This window comes from Trichosurus vulpecula, chromosome 3 (genome assembly GCF_011100635.1).
Source record: "Trichosurus vulpecula isolate mTriVul1 chromosome 3, mTriVul1.pri, whole genome shotgun sequence".
Lineage (NCBI taxonomy): Eukaryota > Metazoa > Chordata > Mammalia > Diprotodontia > Phalangeridae > Trichosurus > Trichosurus vulpecula.
In genome coordinates, this window is record NC_050575.1 from 179,411,978 (window position 1) to 179,432,742 (window position 20,765).

The window sequence follows — 20,765 nt, forward strand, 5'->3', positions numbered from 1 at the left end:
TATAGTAAATGACTTTTGGAAGGGAGATAACCCTAACAAGGGGATAGGGGAATAGGGGAATAGGTGTGTTTGCTTTTCTTTTCTGTGTGTATGAGTCGGGGGAGGGGAGGACAGGTGTAAGTGTTTGTGTGTGTGTGTGTGTGTGTGTGTGTGTGTGTGTGTATGTGTGTGTGTGTGTGTGTGGGACAACAGAAAGGAATCAGCCAGAGAGACAGTGGAAAACAGGAAGAAAGAAATGAGGAGAGATACCTAAGAAGCAGAGAGAGGGACAGAGAGGGCTAGAGATACAGAGAAACTGACTAGGGACCACAGGAGATGCTATATATTTTGGTATATATATGACTTATAAACTGATTGTAAAGAGCAGAACCAGAATAATTTCTACCATAACAACTCCATAAAGACAATTTTGAAATTTATTTTCTCTTCATCGCACTCCCCATCCCCATTTAAAAAGAAAAAAATAAAAACAAATTCCTTGTAACAAATATCTATAGTCAAGCAAAACAAATTTGAAAGCTGTGACAGCTATGATCGATTTAATAACCCATTCACTATTTCAGATGATGCATGACAGAAACATACTATTTACCTCCTGACAGAGAGGTGACAGATTTAGCGTGCAGAAAGATATTTTTCTATACAGCCAGTGAGGGAATTTGTTTTGCTTGACTATAGATATTTGTTACAAGGAATTTGTTTTTCTTTTTTTCTTTTTAAATGGGGATGGGGAGTGCGATGAAGAGAAAATAAATTTCTATTCATCAAGATTTTTTTTTTTTTAATTAGAGAGGTCGGTCGTGCTACAAGTGAGGAAGACCCGTGCACTTTCAGATGGGGTCACTATACCGTTAATTTTGCTTTGTTATTTTAATTTGGTTACAAAAGACCCCTCACTGGAAAAACAAAACATCAGTAAAACCTAGAGCCCAATCGTGAGAGAGGGCGGGTGCGGAGAGAGAGACTTAGAGAGCAGAGACTGAGCCCCACCCCCCAGGGTGAATGAGGGAGGCTAGAGGCAACGTGGAAGGGGCGGGTGTAGCGCTTTGCGGAAGGAGGCGGGTGGGGGCGGAAGGAGCTGGAGTCTCCCGCTGGGGCTGCAGGGGCTACAGGGGCAGAGGCTGGGGTTCTGCCAGGACTCCTCTGCAGCCAACGCATCGGGAGGTGGAGCTCATGGCCGCTCTGGGTCGGCGCCTCCCTCGCCCGGCCTTGGCGTTGCTGCTGCTGCTGCTGGCGGCCTGTGGCTTCCTGGTGCTACCGTCGCTTCTCGGGGCGGCTGGTGGAGGCCAGCGGCTGGACTTGAGGGAGCTGGTGGCGCTGTCAGTGGCTGCGGCAGAGGCCGGGGGCCGGAGGGTTCGAGCTGTCCATGAAGCCGGGCCGGACCTGCAGCAGAGAAGCAAGGGCCAAACCCAGGAGGGCGCAGAGGAGCTGCTCACCGCGGGGGACCTGCAGTCCCACCGCCGCATGGCCAGCCTGTGGGCTAGTACCTTCCCTGGCATTCGGGTGAGGGTCACATTTGGGTGGGTGGCGGTGGGGGCGAGGCTGAAGCACTGCTCGATCCAGGCATCTTGAGAGCATCCTAGCATGGGCTGTTGGGCCGGTTCCCAAATCCTCTCCCCAAATTCCTGGGATTGGGTAGGGCTGGTAGCCTATAGAGGAAACTGATACCTTAGGAGAGCAAAGATTCACTCAGGGGCCCTGGACAGAGTAAGGACTGAGTGGCATTCAGGCCCCTGAAGCTTAGACTAGCGATGTGTGGAGGAATGGTAGCTGAGATTCCAGGATCACTTAAGGTGAATGGTTCCCCCTTTCCTGGGAACCAGTAATCAGCTGTCTTCAGGCTGAACCCCAGGGTTATAACATTCTTTTACCTTTCTCCATTGCCTAAGCCCTGTCTTCTCAACACTGGGTGTGTGTGTGTGTGTGTGTGTGTGTGTGTGTGTGTGTGTGTGTGTGTGTGTGTGTGTATTATGTATATGTTGGGGGGATTTGTACTTTAGCTCAGGATGACAGCTGACTCACTCCTCAGGTAATTTCTGAGGAGCATGATGAAGCTGCCTTGGACCTTTCAGAACCTTGGGATGGAAAGATCCCCCTGGAAATCCAGGAGATGGTCCCAAGTGGCCAGATGGTGCCTATGGAGGGCGTGACAGTGTGGATTGATCCTTTGGATGCTACGCAGGAGTACACAGGTTTGTGGAGTAATTAATGATCAGAGATGCTGGGAAGGAGAACCTAGGAACCAGGGGATGGATTTGGGATCCTACTTCTTTTTCAGTTTTTTGGAACTGAAATTCAATGGAGAGTACTGTCATGGTAAAGGGGACCCTTCCCTTCTCTCTCAACTCAAGACCAGAACTGGTATTGATGTGAGATTCTTACAGAGATTGTGCCATATCCACCCTGTGGCTAATATTTCCTCAACTTTGCTGCTCATCTTTGTCCTTGTGTCCCTAGAGGGTCTCCTGTCTTATGTGACCACAATGGTGTGTGTGGCAGTGGATGGGAAGCCGGTCATTGGAGTGATCCACAAGCCCTTTTCAGGGTTCACAGGTAGGGAACATGGTGGTGGTGGTGGTGGTGGTGGTGGTGGTGGTGTTGGTAGAAGCAGAGAAGGGAGCTTGTCTAGGGGAATGTCATGCTTCTCATTGAGGGAGGAGTCCAGATATCCCCCTATGTCCCTCTTCCCCTTATGACTCTTCTGACCTCCCCTAGCATCTTGCCAGGTACCTACCCACTCCCAACTCCTTCTTTGTAGCTTGGGCACTGGTTGGATATGGAGCCAACGTGAGTGCCCGGGAGTCATATGATGAGAGAAGTCCCCGACTCATTGTTTCCCGATCCCATGCTGGGACTGTGCGCACCTTTAGCCAGAAAGCTTTTGGGACCAATGTGAACATCATCCCCGCTGGGGGAGCAGGTAAGTGGGAAAACAGCAGAATGTACACTATGAACCATGGGTAAGGGCAGGTGGAAGCTTGGAGCAGGGACAGAGATAATATCACTTGGAGATGGGCAGGCTTGGATCAAGGAAGCAGGGAAACAGGGCTGGTTCTGCTCTGTTCTTCCCCTGGAACAAATCTAAAAGTCTAAGCCATTTTGGGGGACACATCCCCATTGCTCTTTGTGGGGAGGATTTTGGCCCATTCCAGATTTGTGAGAAGTACGGGAGTATGGGAAGATAGTGGCTTTCTGGCCAGCTAAGGGAATGCTTCCTGCTTTCCAAAGGGTATAAAGTACTGTCCCTCTTGAACCTCAACAAGGCTGAACAGCCAGATCAAGCCGATGCCTACCTCCACATCACCTTCATCAAGAAATGGGACATCTGTGCAGGGAATGCAGTACTCTCAGCTCTAGGGGGCCACATGACCACCCTGGATGGGAAGGACATTGATTACCTGGATTCCCCAGGAAACAAGGAAGGGCTGATTGCCAGTGTGGGTCTGGACCACTTGGAACTGGTGAAGAAAGTCGGTGGGTTGGAGGAGCAGGTGAGAAAAGAGTAACCATGGGGAGCCCCATGATGCTGTCTCCAACCCATTCATCTGTCCCTCAGGACCTTCAGCCAGGGGATTGGGGGCAAAGGGGCAGAATTAGAGATGAAGTTCAGCTTCTCTTGAGGAGAAGGAAAACTTTTATAGGATTATTTTATAATAAAAGTTCTTTTGAGCTATAGACCTTTGAGCTATTTTATTGTGCTCTAGACCAGAGTTTCCCAAACTTATCTGATCTAATGCCCCCTTTTAAAAAAATTACTCACTACCCCCCTGGGGTAACCCTTAAGTTAACCCTTAGTTTTAGTCAGTGCCCCACCATTGCACCCGGGGCTACCTCCCCCCCATCATTCCAGTGATCATTCCAGCTCAGGGGGCCCTATCACCCACTTTGGGAACCTATGCTAGACAGAAGGGGGAGATGTGACTTCTGGGCCTGGGTTTAATAACTTCTGTAGTTCTCCCTGTAGGAGAGAATGTGTCTGCAAAGGTCACATGAAGAGGAGCACTGGGGGGATCATACTTGGTGAGGCCTGGAGAGGGTGTTAACCCTAGTCTCAGGGAGCTGTTTCAGGTTTCCTGGACAAAATTGGACACTCCTGGGGCAACCTAGTATTTTCAATCGCTAATATCTCTGAAGTGCTACATTTCTACATTTCTTTCTCATTCATTATCCAATTTGATTCCCACAGTAGTCAGGCAATATTTTTCCCATTTGTTAGGAATCAGGCCCATAGCAGTAAAGTAATTTAACATACTAGGATTTTAGAGTTGGAAAGGACTTTATAGAGCTGCTAGTTCAATCATCTTTGTTTCACATATGAGGGAAATTAAACCTTAGAGAGGTGAAATGATTTACCCAAGGTCACACAGAAAAGTGGTGACATCCTAGACTAGGATCTTGTTTCTAAATTCCTTGTTAAAGGTCTCTTTCCATCATACCCCATGGCCTGCCTGGAGTGGTTCCTGAAGATGATTGAAGACATTGGAGGCTGGCCACAGGAATACCGGGGCTAAACCTAAGAACTCTGATTCCCTCTGATAATTCAAAGTCTAGAAGACTAGGCCTTGGGGAAGTTGCCATACTGCTTGGGGCCATGCCAGCAATCCTAGACTTAGAGTAGCCCAGGAGAAAGAAGTCAGTTGGCTATCAGATTCAAGTGCCTGGAACTCTCAGGCATTTCCTACTCATACCTGCCCATATCTCCAGCTGGCTGTCTCTTCCTTTTCCAACCTTGCTAGGGTGTCTCCGAGCCCTTAGAGCCTTCAGTGGGAGGAAATGTCAGAGGATGAAAACTGCCCAGTCAAGAATTAGGAAGGCAACTCAATTGGACAATTGAAACGGGGAGAGGTGGTGGACATAGGTTCTCTCTCCCTAACCATGTTGTAGTTGTATCAACATGGCCTTATCCGAAGAGGCTCACGTTTCCTGCCCATGTGGGGAGATACTGTGATGCCCTTTGAGAAAGGACCTTGGGGATGCAGCAGTGGGAACTCGGGGCTAATGGAGGCCGCTTGGGGCGATCGCTTTGGCTGAGTCAGAAAAACACTCGCGTGGCTGCTGTTACCTTTAAAAATAAGTTGTTTTTTTTTAATTTTGCCCTTTTTTAAACTCCTTTTTATTAACGGATAAATATTAGAAAATTGTCTCTCAGGCTCTGTGGTCAGGGGCAGGCCAGGCTGGCCCTGCTCTCTGGGGTGTGAGCCCCGTCTGGGGGTGCTGGCTTGGTTTTCAAGGTGAGGCTGTCCCTCCACGGCTCATACACAAGTGTGTAGCTCTCAGCCCTCTTGACTGTGAACTTGTAGGTGCGGCTGGGCAGCAGGTTTCGGATGTCAAATGTACAGGTGGCCACAGGGATGACACCACATTGCACTCGTTCCTGCTGACTCCGGGGCTCCAGGAGCTTGAAGCGGAGCTCAAATTGCTCAGGCACAGTTGGCTGGATTGTCACAAACCAGCGCAGGCTTGCCCAATCATGGTGTGCCACTGATTCCTTGCGGTCGAACATCACTGGCATCTTGGTGCTCAGCATCAGCCGTATGTGGGGGATCTTGGTGGCACCAATGTCTGACACCAGACGATGCTTGATGTGCAGACGGCCTGGCACCATCATGGCTAGGAAGTTGTCCATCACTGCTGACAAGTCTGCCAACCGCTGCTCCACTGTGTCCCAACAAGACAGGAAGGGGAGCATGTCATGTGATTCCAAGAGGGCCACCAGTTTGGCCCGCCCTCTGTCCAGCTGTTCCAGTAGGTCACTGAGCAGAAGCAGCTGGATTTTGGTCTGGGCTGTACCCACTTTCTTCATGCGCTGGAATTTCCAGGGGTCAATAAGCTGGAACATGGTGCTAGGCAGCATCAGGGGGTTCTGGTCACCTAGGGCCAGGTGCTTTGGGAGGATCTCGATGTAGTAGGAGCACTTCTTTAGCAGCTCCATGCGGGCATGGTGACGTTTCAGGAGGTGGGGGCTCAGGTCCGAGGTCAGGAACTCCCGGAGAATGTTCCTCCGATCTGTGTATGTCCTCCAGGCCTCAGTCTCTGGCTGCTGCTCCTCCTCTAGAGACTGGAGGCTCTGTGGGCTGCCCAGTTTCATCCTGTTTAGGCCCAGGTCCATTGCCCCAAAGCTCATCTTTTCACGGCTCTGCAAGGAGGGAACTGAGGACCATAGTTGAGAAGGAGATGGGTGAGTGACTCTACTCCACCAAGATTAGACTCCCCCTGAGGGTAGGATCACAGATTTAGAGCTGGAAGGAACCTTATAGGTCCTTTAGTCTGACTGCTTCATTATACAGAGGAGGAAAATGACACCCAAAGAGTTTAATTGGCCTGAGGACAGTGAACAGAGCTGGGATTTGAGTTCAGGTTCTCTGACTCTAAACCAAATTCTTTGCACTGTACCAGGCTAAGTGGACATTTTCCCAATAACTGTGGGACACCCCCAAACTGGCTGGACTCTTCCCCTGATAGGCCGCTGGACACAGACCTTTGCTGTTTCTCCAGACAAAGGGCAAAAGGGTAGGTTAGTCCTATGATCGGACTTTATCCCTAGGGGCAATGTGGCGTGGTGCCCACATGGCCTTTTCTAGGAAGAGAAAATGAGTGAGTAAGCATGGTCCAAGCCCTTAGACACTGGATTGGTAGTCCAAACTGACTCTAACCTCCTTCCAATCTTTCCTGGAAGGAGAATCCTGTGGGAACGCGCTAGCAGTAACTTAAGTCTGTCTATACCCAGACCTCTGTCTCTTCTTTGCTCAGGGTAGGGAGGGAGATTTTCTGAATAAAAAAATGAGCAATAGAGAGGGACACAATCGAGGTCAATAGGGGTTAGGACTGTCTTTGGTGTTCTCTTAATAATCATTCCTTATATTTGCATTATATTTTGAGAGGAAGCTTGCTGAAATGAAAAGAACCCTGGACCTGGAGTTAGAAGACAAGTTCAAATTCTGCTGGCACCACTTGGTACCTGTTTGTGACTTTGGGCGGGTCACCTAACCTCTCTGATCCTCCATTTCTTCTATAAAATGGGGATAATTATAGTTGTACTACCTACCTCATTGGGCTTGTCATGAAGATAAAATGAATGGAATGGACTATGTGATAGAAAAAAAGTTCTAGATAGGAGCTATTTGATAGAATCCTTAGGTCTCGAGAAACAAGCCTTTGGGTAGATATTGTCTTGTTGCAACAAATCAGAAAATGACAACTAGAGAGGGTAAGTGATTTGTCCAAGGTCACACCATGAGTTAGTGGCAGAATGAGGAATCTAACATATGCCTGCTCACTCCCAAATTTACTGTTGTTTCACGGTTCCTGAAACTTAAAAGGTTCCAGCATCCTCATTGTTGGCCATCAGCTGCTCATAGGATCATCCCAAGGGATAAGTCCACTCATGGCCACTTTTAGTATCTGGGTCCAGTTTGGGGGAGGAGTCTAGAGGGCTGGGTACACATAGTAAATAAGCATTGTGCTAAAAAGCACAAGGCATGAATTTGCTGCCCAAAAGTCTAGAATAGTGAGTTCTCAAGGGGATAGTCTTGGGATGGGTCCTTCTTCAACTCTTTCTACTCCCCATTTTTTTTTCTGACTTATGCTGGTCTTGCAAAAGCTGAATTTAGCAGAATTGATATCCCCTGAGCATATTGGACAGAGCATCCCTGATTTTCAGAGTGGGTTACTAAGTTGTATTCTGGGACCTTCAGGAGGGGATTTGGATTCTGGGGAGGGCACTGTTAATTGTCTAGGAAACAGGACATACTGGCCATGCCCTGAGGGCTGTCCCAACCTGATGTCTAGAAGCAAGTGGGACAGGGAGGGCATCTTTGAGTTTTGGTGAGAAGCCAGAACTCCGAGTCTACACGGTTGAAGGGATGTGCTTATTTCTCTGCCCTTGGGAAACCTAACCAGGGTTCAAATTCTGCATCCAGAAGATAACATTTGGCCTTTGGTGAGCCCCTTGCTGAAAGCCTGTCTCAGTCTTTGCCCCCCAGTGCCATAAATGCTGCCGGCCCAATTCTTGACTATATAGTGGTCTGTTTATCTTGGCTGAGAAGTCTCCTGAGCCTCAGGACTGCTCAAGGAGCTGGGAGCATCCCTTGTTGACCCATGATCTCCTGAAGACCCTCTCACAACTGCTATATCAATCATCCAACCTCATCCGGTCCCATTTCCATCCTCCAGACTCCCTCAAACCCAGAGTGTTTCCCATGCCGCTCCTGTTCCTCCCCGAACCCCCAGGATCAAGGGTTTTAGCAGCCAAGCTCCGCACCCTACACCCGGTCTTCCACGCACCCCTAGGGACTTGCCGCAGCCTCGGAAGCAGAGCGGAGCCACAGGGCTGGAGTGTGGCCAGACGTCCCAGGCTCCCAGGACTCGGCCAGAGAAAAGAGGCTGTTGCTATGGTGACCCTGTGGCATTGTGACGCCCCGAATTTCAGGGAGACCTCACTTTCTCAACCCATCTCTGGGATAGAGAGCGGAGACCTGGATCCTGATATCGCTCCTTCCAGTGGGGTCCGAAAACCAGGGTCAGAATGCCGGTCGAGACTCTTGAGACTTTGGTGACCAACCCCATCTTGGGACAGGACGAGAAGTGTAGAGAGGTAGAAGCTGACATGATTGACAACGGAAAAGAGTGAGATTCGCCCTGTGTTTTTGACGGTGTTCTTTCCCCTACCATAGGTGCCCTTCCGTGACTTCGATCCAATTAATGACAGGTTTAAGGGGCTGAGATTGGGTCTGAGGTGGGATCCGAGACGTGGGCCGGAGGATTAGCGTTGGGATATGGACTGAGGGTCTGTAGGTGTTAAGCTGCCCTGGAGATTCATTCTTAATCAGTTCCGCAGGCCAACAGGACCCGCGCCTATTTGATTGGTGGCTGAAGCAGAACGGAAGGTGGCACTTTGTTCTCATAGTAAATAGCACAAGATTTAAAGTTGGAGGGATTCATAGATGTAATTTAGTCCAACCTCATTTTAGAGGTGAGAAAACAAGTTCTGACACTCATAAAGTCAGGCAAGTAAAGAAGCAGGGCTGGGAGGTTCAAATATAATCTCTGATTTAGACTCCAGTATTTTTCCCATTACATACCTTGTTACCCCCCCCCCCTTTTCCGTTAAAACAATCTGCTTCAGAATAGAGACCCTCCTCAGGCCTCCTCTCCATGGTTATCTAGGTCTGAAATTGAGGCAAGGGTAGGATGGGATGAGAGGATTGAGAGACTTTTGAAAGCGCGAAAACTGAGTCCCGGGTCTCTTTCTATGGTGGCAGTCCTTGGTAGTCAGTTGCCAAGGTTATAAGATCAGATCCAAATTTGACTAGCGATTCTCAAGCCAACCCTGATCCTGGCACGGTTCCTGGCACATAGTAAGCAATTTGACCCCTTTCCCTGCTCGGTATTCTTCTCTACCTGGATACATGAGCTTAAGAACTGAATTAATTTTACTGTTTGGGGAGAGAAAGAGCAAAGAAGGCAAGATAGGGATGAACAAACAATGTATTTCTGTGCAAACACAATCAGGGATACTCCTGTAGATATTTCATCATACTTGCAGCTTAGTCTTCTGACTGCCACGTCTGGTGCTATTCAAGGAATTTGAAGGACTCAGGTTCTGGAGAGGGATAGACACTTCTTCAGAGGGCAGGCCCAACCTTAGGGTCCAGACTGCTCAGAAACAGGGAGTGAAAAACTTTCTCCTGGGAAAGGGGGTAGTCTGTGGGGCAGAATACAAAGGAAAGAGACTTGGCTGAGGGATAAATCAGAACAAAACTCTTTTCAATGAGAGTTGGTGGATGGTGATGCCACCAATGACCACCAGGTGGTGGTAGAGTCTGATGCCCTCTTCCTTACCCCATTCATTTCGATCTCTATCTGGTGGCTGGCTGGCCAAAGGTGCCCTTGATAACTAGGCTGACCCTTTTTTTCTGTACTGAGCAGGGGAGGTGTGACCCAGCTTCACCCAGGAGGGAGAAGACTCTGTTCCTGTGATTTATGGTTTACAGTGACCTTAGAGTCTGGTCTAACTCACTCATTTTATTTTATTTTTTAATTTATTTTTTATTTTTACTTTACACCACTCAGTTCCACAAGTTTTTGAGTTCCAAATTTTCTCTCCCTTCCTCTCCTCCCCCCTCCCCCCCCAAGATGGCATGCAATCCGATACAGGTTCCACATATACCTGCACATTAAGCTTATTTATATAATAGTCAAGTTGTAAAGAATTATAACCAATGGAATGAATCATGCAACTCCCTCATTTTACAGAGGAGAAAAGAGTCCCAGGAAAGAGAAGACACTTGCTCAAGGTCAAATAGCAGAACTGCGATTCAAAGCCAAGTCCTTTGATCTTAATTTGAAGTCCATTGCTCTTTCTGTTACACTTCACTGCCTCCAATTCATATTGTTGTTGAGTTGTTTTTCAGTCCTGTCTGACTCTTTGTGACCTCATTTGAGGTTTTCTTGACAAAGACACTGGAGTGGTTTGCCATTTCCTTCTCCAGCTCACTTTATCAGATGAGGAAACTGAGGCAAATAGGGTTAAGCGGCTTGCCTGAGGGTCACATAGCTAGTTATCTGAAGCAGGATTTGAACTCAGGAACATGAGTCTTCCTGATTCCAGGCCCAGCACTCTTATCCACTGTGCCACCTAGCTGCCCCTCCAGTTTATACTCAACTACAAATAGCAATCTGCTCTATTATATCCTCTTGAACAGAGGGATAGCCTACTTTCTGTTTGAACACCTCTAGAGATCAGAGCTGACATCTCAGTTAACATGTTAACTCATTAGCTTTATAGCCTCTGTTTTTCCAATTAGCTGAGTAACACAGCAGGGTCTTGAGGAAATAGGCTCTAAATATGATGGGTACATTTTGAAGTTGGGCTCCAAACTGAGGGCCCTGGGCAGCTAAGGTTGCTAGCAGAATGATGGGAGGACACCTAGGGGGAATGAGGACTTCACCAAAGACATTGAAAATTTCACCCCTTCCACTTTTTTAAACCTACATCTAGCCATGGTGGAAATAACAGCTCTGGGAAGTAGCCATGGTAACTGAGCGAGTAACCTATTGGTTGAGCCAGAACACCCAATCCTCTGTTATTGTTTTCTATACTACATCAGAAGAGCAAAAGCTAGTCATGGAAAACTCCAGAGCAGCGAGATTTTGCAGGATTTTCATCCATCCTTCCACACTCAGATTACAAAAATTTAGTGGGCTCATGCTATTGTTCTCAATTCTGTTCTACTCAACAAATATTTATTAAGCACTTTCTACGTGCCAAGCACTGTGCTTATCAATGGATATACAAAGACAGAAAAGATAAACAACTGCCATTAAGAAGCTTACATTCTACTAGGGGAGATACGGCATCTTCACAGATTGGAGTAGAGATGAGGACTAAACCCTTGATTTCATTGATATGGGCAACTTCCAGGCAAGGAAATTTCCTTTACTAATGCAGGTTGGCACTTTGTCACTTACAATTTTAATTACCTAGAGAGCACTGAAAATTTAAGTGATTTTCCTGGGGTCACACAGCCAATATACAAACTTTTTGGGTAAGTTACTACAAAGTATACGCAAAGTAAAAAGAAGAGTTACACATGCATATACATGTATATACACATATGTACACCTTATAGATTTATTTAAGGTAACTAATTTGGTTGGGTATTTCAATACTACCAAAACCAAAAAGTAAGCGATGAACATTTCTAAAGGTAGCAGGAAACTCTGGGACTTCGGAAAGAGCATGGACTCTAAAGTCAATGACACCCTCAGTTTACATCCTGTCTCTGATGTTCACTCCCCTTGTGGCCTTGGTAAAACACTGAACTTTCTAGGGCCCTAACTTCCTTATCTGCAAATGAGGGGGTTGGACTAGATGGCTTCCAAGGTCTCTTCCTACTCTAAATCTGATTCTATGAACTCAGTTAAACTAGCCTAGTTTAGTTTTTTTTTTTAAATTAACACAACTTTTATTTTGTTTTCAAAGACAAACTCTCTCTCTCTCCTACTTAATCACTCCCCACCCCCACCCCCATCACTGTGAAAGCAAGATAAACAAAAACCCTGTTACAAACATGTATAGTCAAGCAAAATGCAATTTCTTACTGGCTCTATTTAAAACAAACATCTCCAGCTACACTCTGAGTTCATCACGTCTCTGTCAGCAGGTGGGCAGCATGTTTCATCATGAGCTCTCTGAAACTGTGATTGGGTGTTGTGTTGATCAGAGTTCTCAAGATTTCCTAGATATATATGTACATATACATGTGTATGTATATGTACATATGTACATATATACATATATAGCACACATTTTGTTTTAATCATCCAAAATCTACCTTCTTACCCTCCTGCCCTGACACCCCTCCCTGACCCCACTACCATTAAAAAGACAAGAAAAACAAAAAAACCCATTACAAACATGTATAGTCAATCATACCAAGTTTCCCCATTGGTCATGTCCTAAAATATATATGTGTGTGTGTATGTGTGTGTGTGTGTGTGTATACATACACACATATATTTTGACATTCTGAGTCCTTCACCTCTCCAACGGGAGGTAGGTGTTTCGTCATTAGCCCTCTGGAATCCTGGTCATTACATCACACTCTTAATGTCCTCTTGGAGAATGAAGGACAAACAACAACATCACACTGATAAGAGTTCAGCACAATAGTATTCCATCACATGTGTATGTCAAGACTTGTTTAATCATTCCTTAATTTATGAGCAGCTCCTCAGATTTTATTCTTTGCTACCTCAAAAAGAGCTATAAATATTTTTGTACATGCTTTTGCACGTGTTTTGCTCAGGACTAATCTCTACCTTAATCTATCCTCCCTCTAATTCCCCCTTCTTGCTTCCCCTCTTTCCCTCCAATTTCCCTATTGACTGAAATGCATTTCCATACCCAAGTATGTGACCTTCCTTTCCCTTCCCCTCCTTCAGTATATTCCTCTTCTCAGTTTTTATTCTTTTCTTAAGATGATGAAGACATAACAAATCACTCCCAGGCCTTGCCTAATTGGAATCCCTCTATGAACCTTGATGATGGTATGGATCAGAGGGAACACATATGTCATCTCCCCATATTTAAATGTAAGCAATTAATCCTTTTTTGTAGGGGAGAAGGCAAGGCAATTGAGGTTAAGTGACTTGTCCAAGATCACACAGCTAGTAAGGGTCAAGTATCTGAGGCTGGATTTGAATTCAGGTCCTCCTGACTCCAGGGCCTGTGCTCTATTCACTGTACCACCTAGCTGCCCCAGTTTATCCTTGTTGATCCTTTATCATTGTTCATTCATATTTACCTCTTTATTTCTCTTCATTCTTGTGTTTGATCTTCAAAATTTCTCCACAGTTCTGTTCTTTTCATAAGGAATGCTTCAAAGTTCTCTATTTAATTAAAGATCCATTTTTCCTCTGTATCATTATACTTAGTTTTCTGGGTAAGTTATTCCTCTGCCTTCTGGAATGTCCTGTTTTCAATGTTCTCCACTCCTTTTGGCTTCTAAATTGTGTATGATCCTGACTGTAGCTCCTTAGTACTTGAATTCTTTCTTTTTGGCTGCTTGTGATATTTTTTCTTTGACCTGAAAGCTCTGGATTTTATTTCTGGAAGTTTCCTTTTTTGGGTTTCTTTCAGATGTCCTGTGGATTCTTTCTATTTCCACTTTGCCTTTTGGTTCTAAGAGATATGGACAGTTTTCTTTGGAGATTTCTTGAAATGTGATGTCTAGGTTCTTTTTTTTGGTCATGATGTTCTGATAGTCCAATGATTCTTAATTTTTTTTCTCCTTGATCTGTTTTCCTGTAAGAGATGAAGCAAGAGTTTAAAAAAGAATTTAAGGATATTTTTTTAAACTCTTGCTTCATCTCTTCCAGGAATTCTAGTTGAGTTTGTGCCCTGGCTGGGTTTTTCTCTGAGGCATTGTTTATAAATGTCTGGGAGTCATTCTCTTCTTTTGAGTTTGTGATCATCATAACAGTTCATTATAGTGGAATTATTATTATTTTTGTTTGCCTAGTCTTCCAGCCTAATTCCTGATTTTGGATTTGATGTTAGACTGAACTCTGTGGCACTTCTGGAGGGAAAGTCTGGGTTGGTCCTGTTGTTGTGTTTTTTTGTGGGGGAGGGAGACGGGGAGGAAGTATATTACATGTTGTATTATTCCAGAATCTCAGGAAAAGGCTGAGGATCTGCAAGCATTCTGTTGGTCTTAAAATGGTCTGATCCAGAGAAAAAGCTGATTGCTGATTCCCTGGTCTGAGCTCTGCAAGTTCCTGATCTGGGTCTGGGTCCAAGCAAGAGGAGACTGTTGCTGGACTATGCCCCTATCAGCCAGCTGGGGAGCTCTAGTGGCTCAGAGCAGCAGAATTATAGGTCCCTCTTTTTGTCTGGCATTTCCACCCATATGTGGGCTAGATGCTCACAGCGAGACCCTGCTTTGTACCTCAGATCTGAGCCACACCACTCCTGCTCCTAGTTCTTGAACTTGCCCCTTTGCCCATGGCCTCCATAACTGGAAACACCACTGTAATGCTCAGGTCCCCTTCTCACCCCACTCTGCATCTGTGACCTGAGATTGGAGAGTGGGTGACAAAAATGCCAGTTCACAGATGTCCCATCACAATTACCTAGTGTGGATCTGGGAGTGTACCAGTTTGGGTCTGGGACATATTCTTGTCCCCATGCACAGCTTCTCCCCATGTGCTGCATGCTCCTCACCTGACCTGTTCCAATTTTCCATCGATCTCCCTGTCTGTCTCCCTATGCTGAATTGAGCTGGGCTGGACAAGTGGTTGGCCCACTGTGATTTTTTCTGGATTTCTCCATCAGGATTCAGTCTGGCACATTTTTCTAGATCTGTATGGAGAAATTTGTGGAGGCTGTACTGCTTTCATTCCGCTATCTTGGTTCTGCCCTTAGTTTAGTTCTTATTTAATTATGTTAGCTTTTAAAATTAAGCACTCTGAACCTTACTCTCATTGGATTTGTCTTAAGGAGGGAATAACATACACACTCCATTGGGTATGGAAATCTATCTTATCTTACAGGAAAGTAGAAGGGAAGGGAATAAGAGAGAGGGGATGGCAGAAGAGAAGGCAGATTGGGGGAGCAGGTAATCAGAAGCAAACACTTTTGAGGAGGGACAGGGTCAAAGAAGAGAATAGAATAAATGGCGGGTGGGATAGGATGGAGGGAAATATAGTTAGTCTTTCACAACATGACTATTATGGAAGTGTTTTGCATGACTTCACATGTATAACCTATATCAAATTGCTTGGCTTCTCAATAAGGGTGAGTGGGGAGGGAGGAAGGGAGAGAATTTGGAACTCAAAAGTTTTAAAAATGAATGTTAAAAATTGTTTTTACATGCAACTGGGAAATAAGATATACAGGCAATGGGGTATAGAAATCTATCTTGCCCTACAGGAAAATAGAAAGGAAAGGGTTAAGGGGTGGTGGTGATAGAAGGGAGGGCATATTGGGGGAAGGGGTAATCAGAATGCATGCCATCTTGGGGTGGGGGAGGGGAGAGATGGGGAGAAAATTTGAAAACCAAAATCTTGTGGAAGTGAATGTTGAAAACTAAAAATAAGTTAATAAAAAAATAAAATGAAGCACTCTATAGAAACAGCAGGTGTGATTGATTAGCTATCCAATCTCACTGGACAAGAGAGATTAAGCAATTCTTGGAGATGGCTCAAACCCTGGGAGATAGGAGAGATGCCAGTCTTTCAGACTACACAATGTAAGTGAAAATTCTGACAAAAAAAATTCTTGAGTGATTAGTCGCGTTTGGGCTTCAGTTCTAGAATTCTCCAGAGTAGTGCCTTTTCGCGGAATTCCAGCTCTTCTTGTTACTAAACAGAAAATAGTTACACGAAAGGGAAAATACTTAGGCCATCATGCTAGGGTGTCCAAAATTATCCCCTTGTCCTTTTTCTTGGAGATAGAGGGAATTTTTCTCTTGGAGAAGAGGGAATTCCATTTACTTTCATTGAAAAAAATACATCTTTTGTTTTTTATCTCACCTATATTTCTTCTGGTATCCTTTCCTTTCCCTCCTCCCAGAGGGATATCTTTTGAAAAATAAAAAAAGGAAAAGTTAGCAAAAAAAAATCAGCAAAACCAATCAATGCATCAAAAAATTCAGAAAATATATGCAAATTTCCGCGCTCATTGTCTTCTCACTTCTGCAAAGGATTGGGGCAGAGGGAAGGCATTTTCTAGTTCTTCTTTGGAGTCATACTGCTTCTTTGTATTTCTCCAACATCCACTTTCCCTTTTTCATAGTCATTGTTCTTCTGATTTACACTGTTACATTTACATTTACATTGTCATCATGTATACTGTTTTCTTTGTTCTGCTTACCTTATTCTGCATAAGTTTGTGCAAGTCTTTCTGTGCTTCTCTGTATTCATCATTTCTTATATTAAATTCATGTAAGTCAGGCCAACAAACATTTATTAAGTACTTACTATGAGCCAGGCATTGTACCAAGTGCTGAGGATAGAAAGAGAGGCCAAAAAAGTCCCCCCAAGACCACAAACCACTAGTCCTTGCTCTCAGGGACCTCATAGTTTAATGTGGGAGTCAACATACAAACTACTATGTACAAAAAAAAGGTATGTACAGGATAAATTGGAGAAAATCTTGGAGAGGAAGGCACTAAAGTTGAAGAAGACTAGGAAAGTCTCTTTGCAGAAGGTGGGATTTTAGCTCAGACTTGAAGGAAGCCAGGGAAGCCAGGAGATGAAGATGAGGAGGGAAAGAATCCCAAACATGGCAAACAGTGAAAATACACATAGTGAGTAGATAGAATATTCAGTGCAAGTGAGAGCAAGGAGGCCAGTGTCACTGTGCTGTGGAGTGTGTTTGCCTGGGGGAAGGGGAGTATGGTGTAAGAAGAATGGAAAAATAGGAAGGAATTAGATTATGAAGGGCTTTAAGGGTCAAGCAGAGGATTTAATATTGATTCTGGATTTGATCCTGGAGTTTATGGAGTAGAAAGGTAGCATGGTCAGACCACTTTGACTCCTTTGGAGGAGGAAGAACTGGAGTGAGGAGACCAATCAGAATGCAGTTGTAATAGCCCAGGCATGAGGAGCTGAGGGTCTGTACCAGAGTATTGTCAGCATAAAAGGAAATGAGGGGGTGCATATGAGAGATACTGAAAAGATAGAATCCACACATCTTGGTAAATGAAAAAGTTCGAATGGAGAGACTGAAGAGTTGGGGATGTCAAGGTTTCCAGTCTAGGTGAGTGGGAGGATGATGGTGCCTTTAATAGTAATAGGAAACTTAGGAAGAAGGGAGCATTTTGGGGGAGGGAATATAATGGGTTCCCTTTGAACATATTCAATTTAAGATACTTATCCAATTTAAGATATATACAAGACAGTGGGAGATGTGAGCCTGAAGATTAGAAGAGTGATTAGGGCTGAATAAAAAGACCTGAGAATTATCTGCATAGAGATGATAATTTAGGGGCAGCTAGGTGGCAGTGAGTAGAGCACCGGCCCTGGAGTCAGGAGGACCTGAGTTCAAATCTGGCCTCAGACACTTGACACACTTACTAGCTGTGTGACCTTGGGCAAGTCACTTACCCCCAATTGCCCTGCCTTCTCCCCTAAAAAAAAGAATTTAAAAAAGAGAAAGGATGATAATTTAATCCATGAGATCTGATGAGATACATCCCCAAGCAAAATGGTATAAAGGAAGAAGAGAAGAAGGCCAAGAGAACAGATCCTTAGGGGACACTCATGCTTAGTGAGTATTACCTGGATGAAGATCCAGCGAAGAGGGCTGAGAAGGAGTGGTCAGGCATGTAAGAGGAGAAACAGAAGAGAGTAATGTCAAGAAAATTTAGAAGAAAGTATCAAGGAGAAGATACTGATCGACAGTGTCGAAAGTTGCATAGAGGTCAAGAAAGATGAAGAATGAGAAAAGGTTTTTGAATTTGGCAATTAAGAAATCATTGGCAACTTTTGAGACTCCAATTTCAGGTGAATGATGAGGTCAGCAGTCAGAATGCAGAGGTAGAAAGAGAATGAGAAGAAAACAAGATTGTAGATGACTGTAGATGGCTTTCTCAAGGAGTTTAGCCACAAAAGGGAGGAGACACTTGAGACAATAGCTATGGGTAATGGATGGATCAAGTGAGAGTTTCTTGAGGATGCAGGAGATATGGGTGTGGTTTGTCAGCACCAGGGAAGCAGACAGTAGATGGAGAGATTGAAAATTAGCTTCTCCTAAGGAGAAGGGCAACTTCTTTATGTGAGTGAGAAGACAAATGAAGAGACAGTCAGTGTAAGCATCTGAGTAATGTTTTGTGAGTTCTGGTGAATGACCTCAATTTTTTTTTTCAGTAAAGCTTGGGGGAAAAGGGAAGAGCCATATGTAGTTTGAAGTGGGGAGCCATGGGAGACTTAAGGAGGGATGAAATGGTTTGGGAAAGCTGCCATATTTACATGCCATGGAGAATCCTTTAGGGAGGTGTAAAGGCATTGCCTTGCTACAGAGAGGGCCCAGTTGAGACTATATAACAGAAATTTGTAGTGGAACCAGTCAGAATGCTTTCATGATGATTTTTATGAGCCATAATTTGTTTAGCCATTCCCTAATCAATGGGTACTTTCCCCTTCTTTGCTACCTTAAAAGTACAGCTATAAATATTTTGGTACATACCCAGCCTTTATTCTTATCAATAGTGGTGTTTACTTTTACCACTTTCTTTCCTTCTTTCTCTCCGCATCCCCCCCACCCTCTAACTGCCCACTATGTTCCTGGTGGCCTTTTTTCTGTCTTCCTTCTAGACTTTCCTTGTTTGATCTCTGGTGAATTTCATTTTTTGACTTCTCTCTGATAATCCCTAGCTAGGTTTTTATGACCTTTCTTCAGGACTATTGCAATTATCTGGCAATTGGTCTCCCTGCTTCCAGTCTCTCCCCTCTCTAATGTATCCTCTACGTGGCTGACAAAATTATATTCCTAAAACATAGCCTTGACTACATATATATACACGCTGGCTTCTCCTGACCTCTGCAGTCTTATTTAATATACTCCCCTTCACGCACTATCCATTACAGTCAAACTAGCCTCCTCCTCGTGTACAATGCATCATCTCCAGTCTCCATGCTTTTGTGCTGGAATGTAGTTCCTCCTCTTATTTGCTGTTTATGTCCTTCAAGGGACTTTTGGTGTTTATTTTGTATTCTCACGGCCTAGCATAGTGCCTTGCACTTAGTTGGTTCTATGTATAGCTGTTGAGTTGAACCACCTCCACCTTTGGCCTCAAATTCACGCAAAACCCCTATGTAGCACCTGCTGCTCAGTCCTCTCAGAGAGATAGAAACAAAACAATTTCTGCCCTCTAGAAGTTTACATTCTACCTGGGAGGCATACAACATAGATAACTAAATACAAAGTTTATACAAAATAATATAAAGGATTTTCTCTTTTAAAATTTGGAATTCCAAATTCTCTCACTCCCCAACCATTGAGAAGGCAAGTAATATTATACCATTATACGTGTGAAGGTGGGCAAAACATATTTCCACATTAGCAATGTTGCGAAAAAATTTTTAAAGCAAGAAAAAATACAAAGTTTACACAAAATAATACAAAGGAATTTCTCTTTTAAAAATATTAATTTTAAAGTATTGAGTTCTTAGTGTGAAATTCTCTCTTTTAAAATTAAAAAAAATTTTTTTGAATTCCAAATTCTCTCCATCCTCAACTTATTGGGAAGGCAAGCAATATTATACCCATTATACATGTGAAGGTAGGCAAAATACATTTCCACATTAGCCACATTGCAAAAACATTTCTTTTGAAAAGCAAGAAAAATAAAACTTCAAACTGTATTCTGAGTTGATCTGCTTTCACTCTAGAGGTGGATAGCATTTTTCATCATGAGTCTTTTGGAATTGCTGTGATTAGAGTTGCTAAGTCTTCGTTGTTACAATATTGCTGTTATTGTGTACCATGTTCTCTTTCTACTCATTTTATTTTGTATCAGTTTGTAGTAGTCTTCTCTGGTTTTTCTGAACCCATCCCCCTCATTTCTTACAGCATAATAATATTCCATCACAGTCACATACCACAACTTGTTCAGCCATTCCCAACTGATGAACATCTCCTCAATTTCCAATGCTTTGCCACCACAAAAACAGCTGTGATAAATATTTTTGTACATATAGGTCTTTTCCCTTTATCTTTGATCTCTTTGGGTTACAGACCTAGTAGTGGTATTGCTGGGTCAAAGGGTATGCCTGTGTGTGTGTGTGTGTGTGTGTGTGTGTGTGTGTGTGTGTGAGTGACTTGAAATTTCTTACAAATTATACACAAAGATCTGAAAGGGGCCAGCTGAGTCCACTTAGCATGAGAACAATTATCCTCTTCTCCTTTTCAAGTGTGATTCCCTGCTCCATGCCCTTGTCCCAGAAGGGTTCAGCATCAGTCAATCAAAGGCTCTTGAAACCAATAGCCTGAGGGGATTGCTTTTAAAAAATAATTTATTTATTTTTATTCTATTTAATTTATTTTTAGTTTTCAACATTCACTTCCATAAGATTTTGAGTGTTGAATTTTCTCCCCCTCTCCTCTCCCCTTCCAAAGATGGTGTGCAATCTGATATAGGCACTACTTATACATTCATATTGAACATATTTTCACATTAGTCACGATGTAAAGAAGAATTAGAACGAATGCAAGAAACCATGAGAAAGAAGAAACAAAAGAAAACAACAAAAGAAAAGGA

At 44.1% G+C, this 20,765-nt stretch overlaps 2 protein-coding genes across 2 annotated transcripts; one reads left to right on the forward strand and one right to left on the reverse strand.

The window, feature by feature from the left end:
- The first annotated feature begins 1,086 nt into the window (after positions 1-1,086).
- On the forward strand, positions 1,087-3,677 carry LOC118841095 (inositol monophosphatase 3-like). The gene is made up of 5 exons (XM_036748504.1): positions 1,087-1,503; positions 2,030-2,192; positions 2,458-2,553; positions 2,759-2,920; positions 3,229-3,677. The coding sequence occupies exons 1-5, from the start codon at positions 1,174-1,176 to the stop codon at positions 3,504-3,506; spliced, it is 1,029 nt and encodes a 342-aa protein (XP_036604399.1). The 5' UTR covers positions 1,087-1,173; the 3' UTR covers positions 3,507-3,677.
- Positions 3,678-5,158: 1,481 nt separating this feature from the next.
- Positions 5,159-8,408, reverse strand: FNDC11 (fibronectin type III domain containing 11). Its single transcript, XM_036748477.1, is given in 3 exon segments — positions 5,159-6,150; positions 8,284-8,365; positions 8,367-8,408. Coding segments are annotated over 3 exon segments (1,116 nt in total).
- Between the last annotated feature and the right edge of the window lie 12,357 nt (positions 8,409-20,765).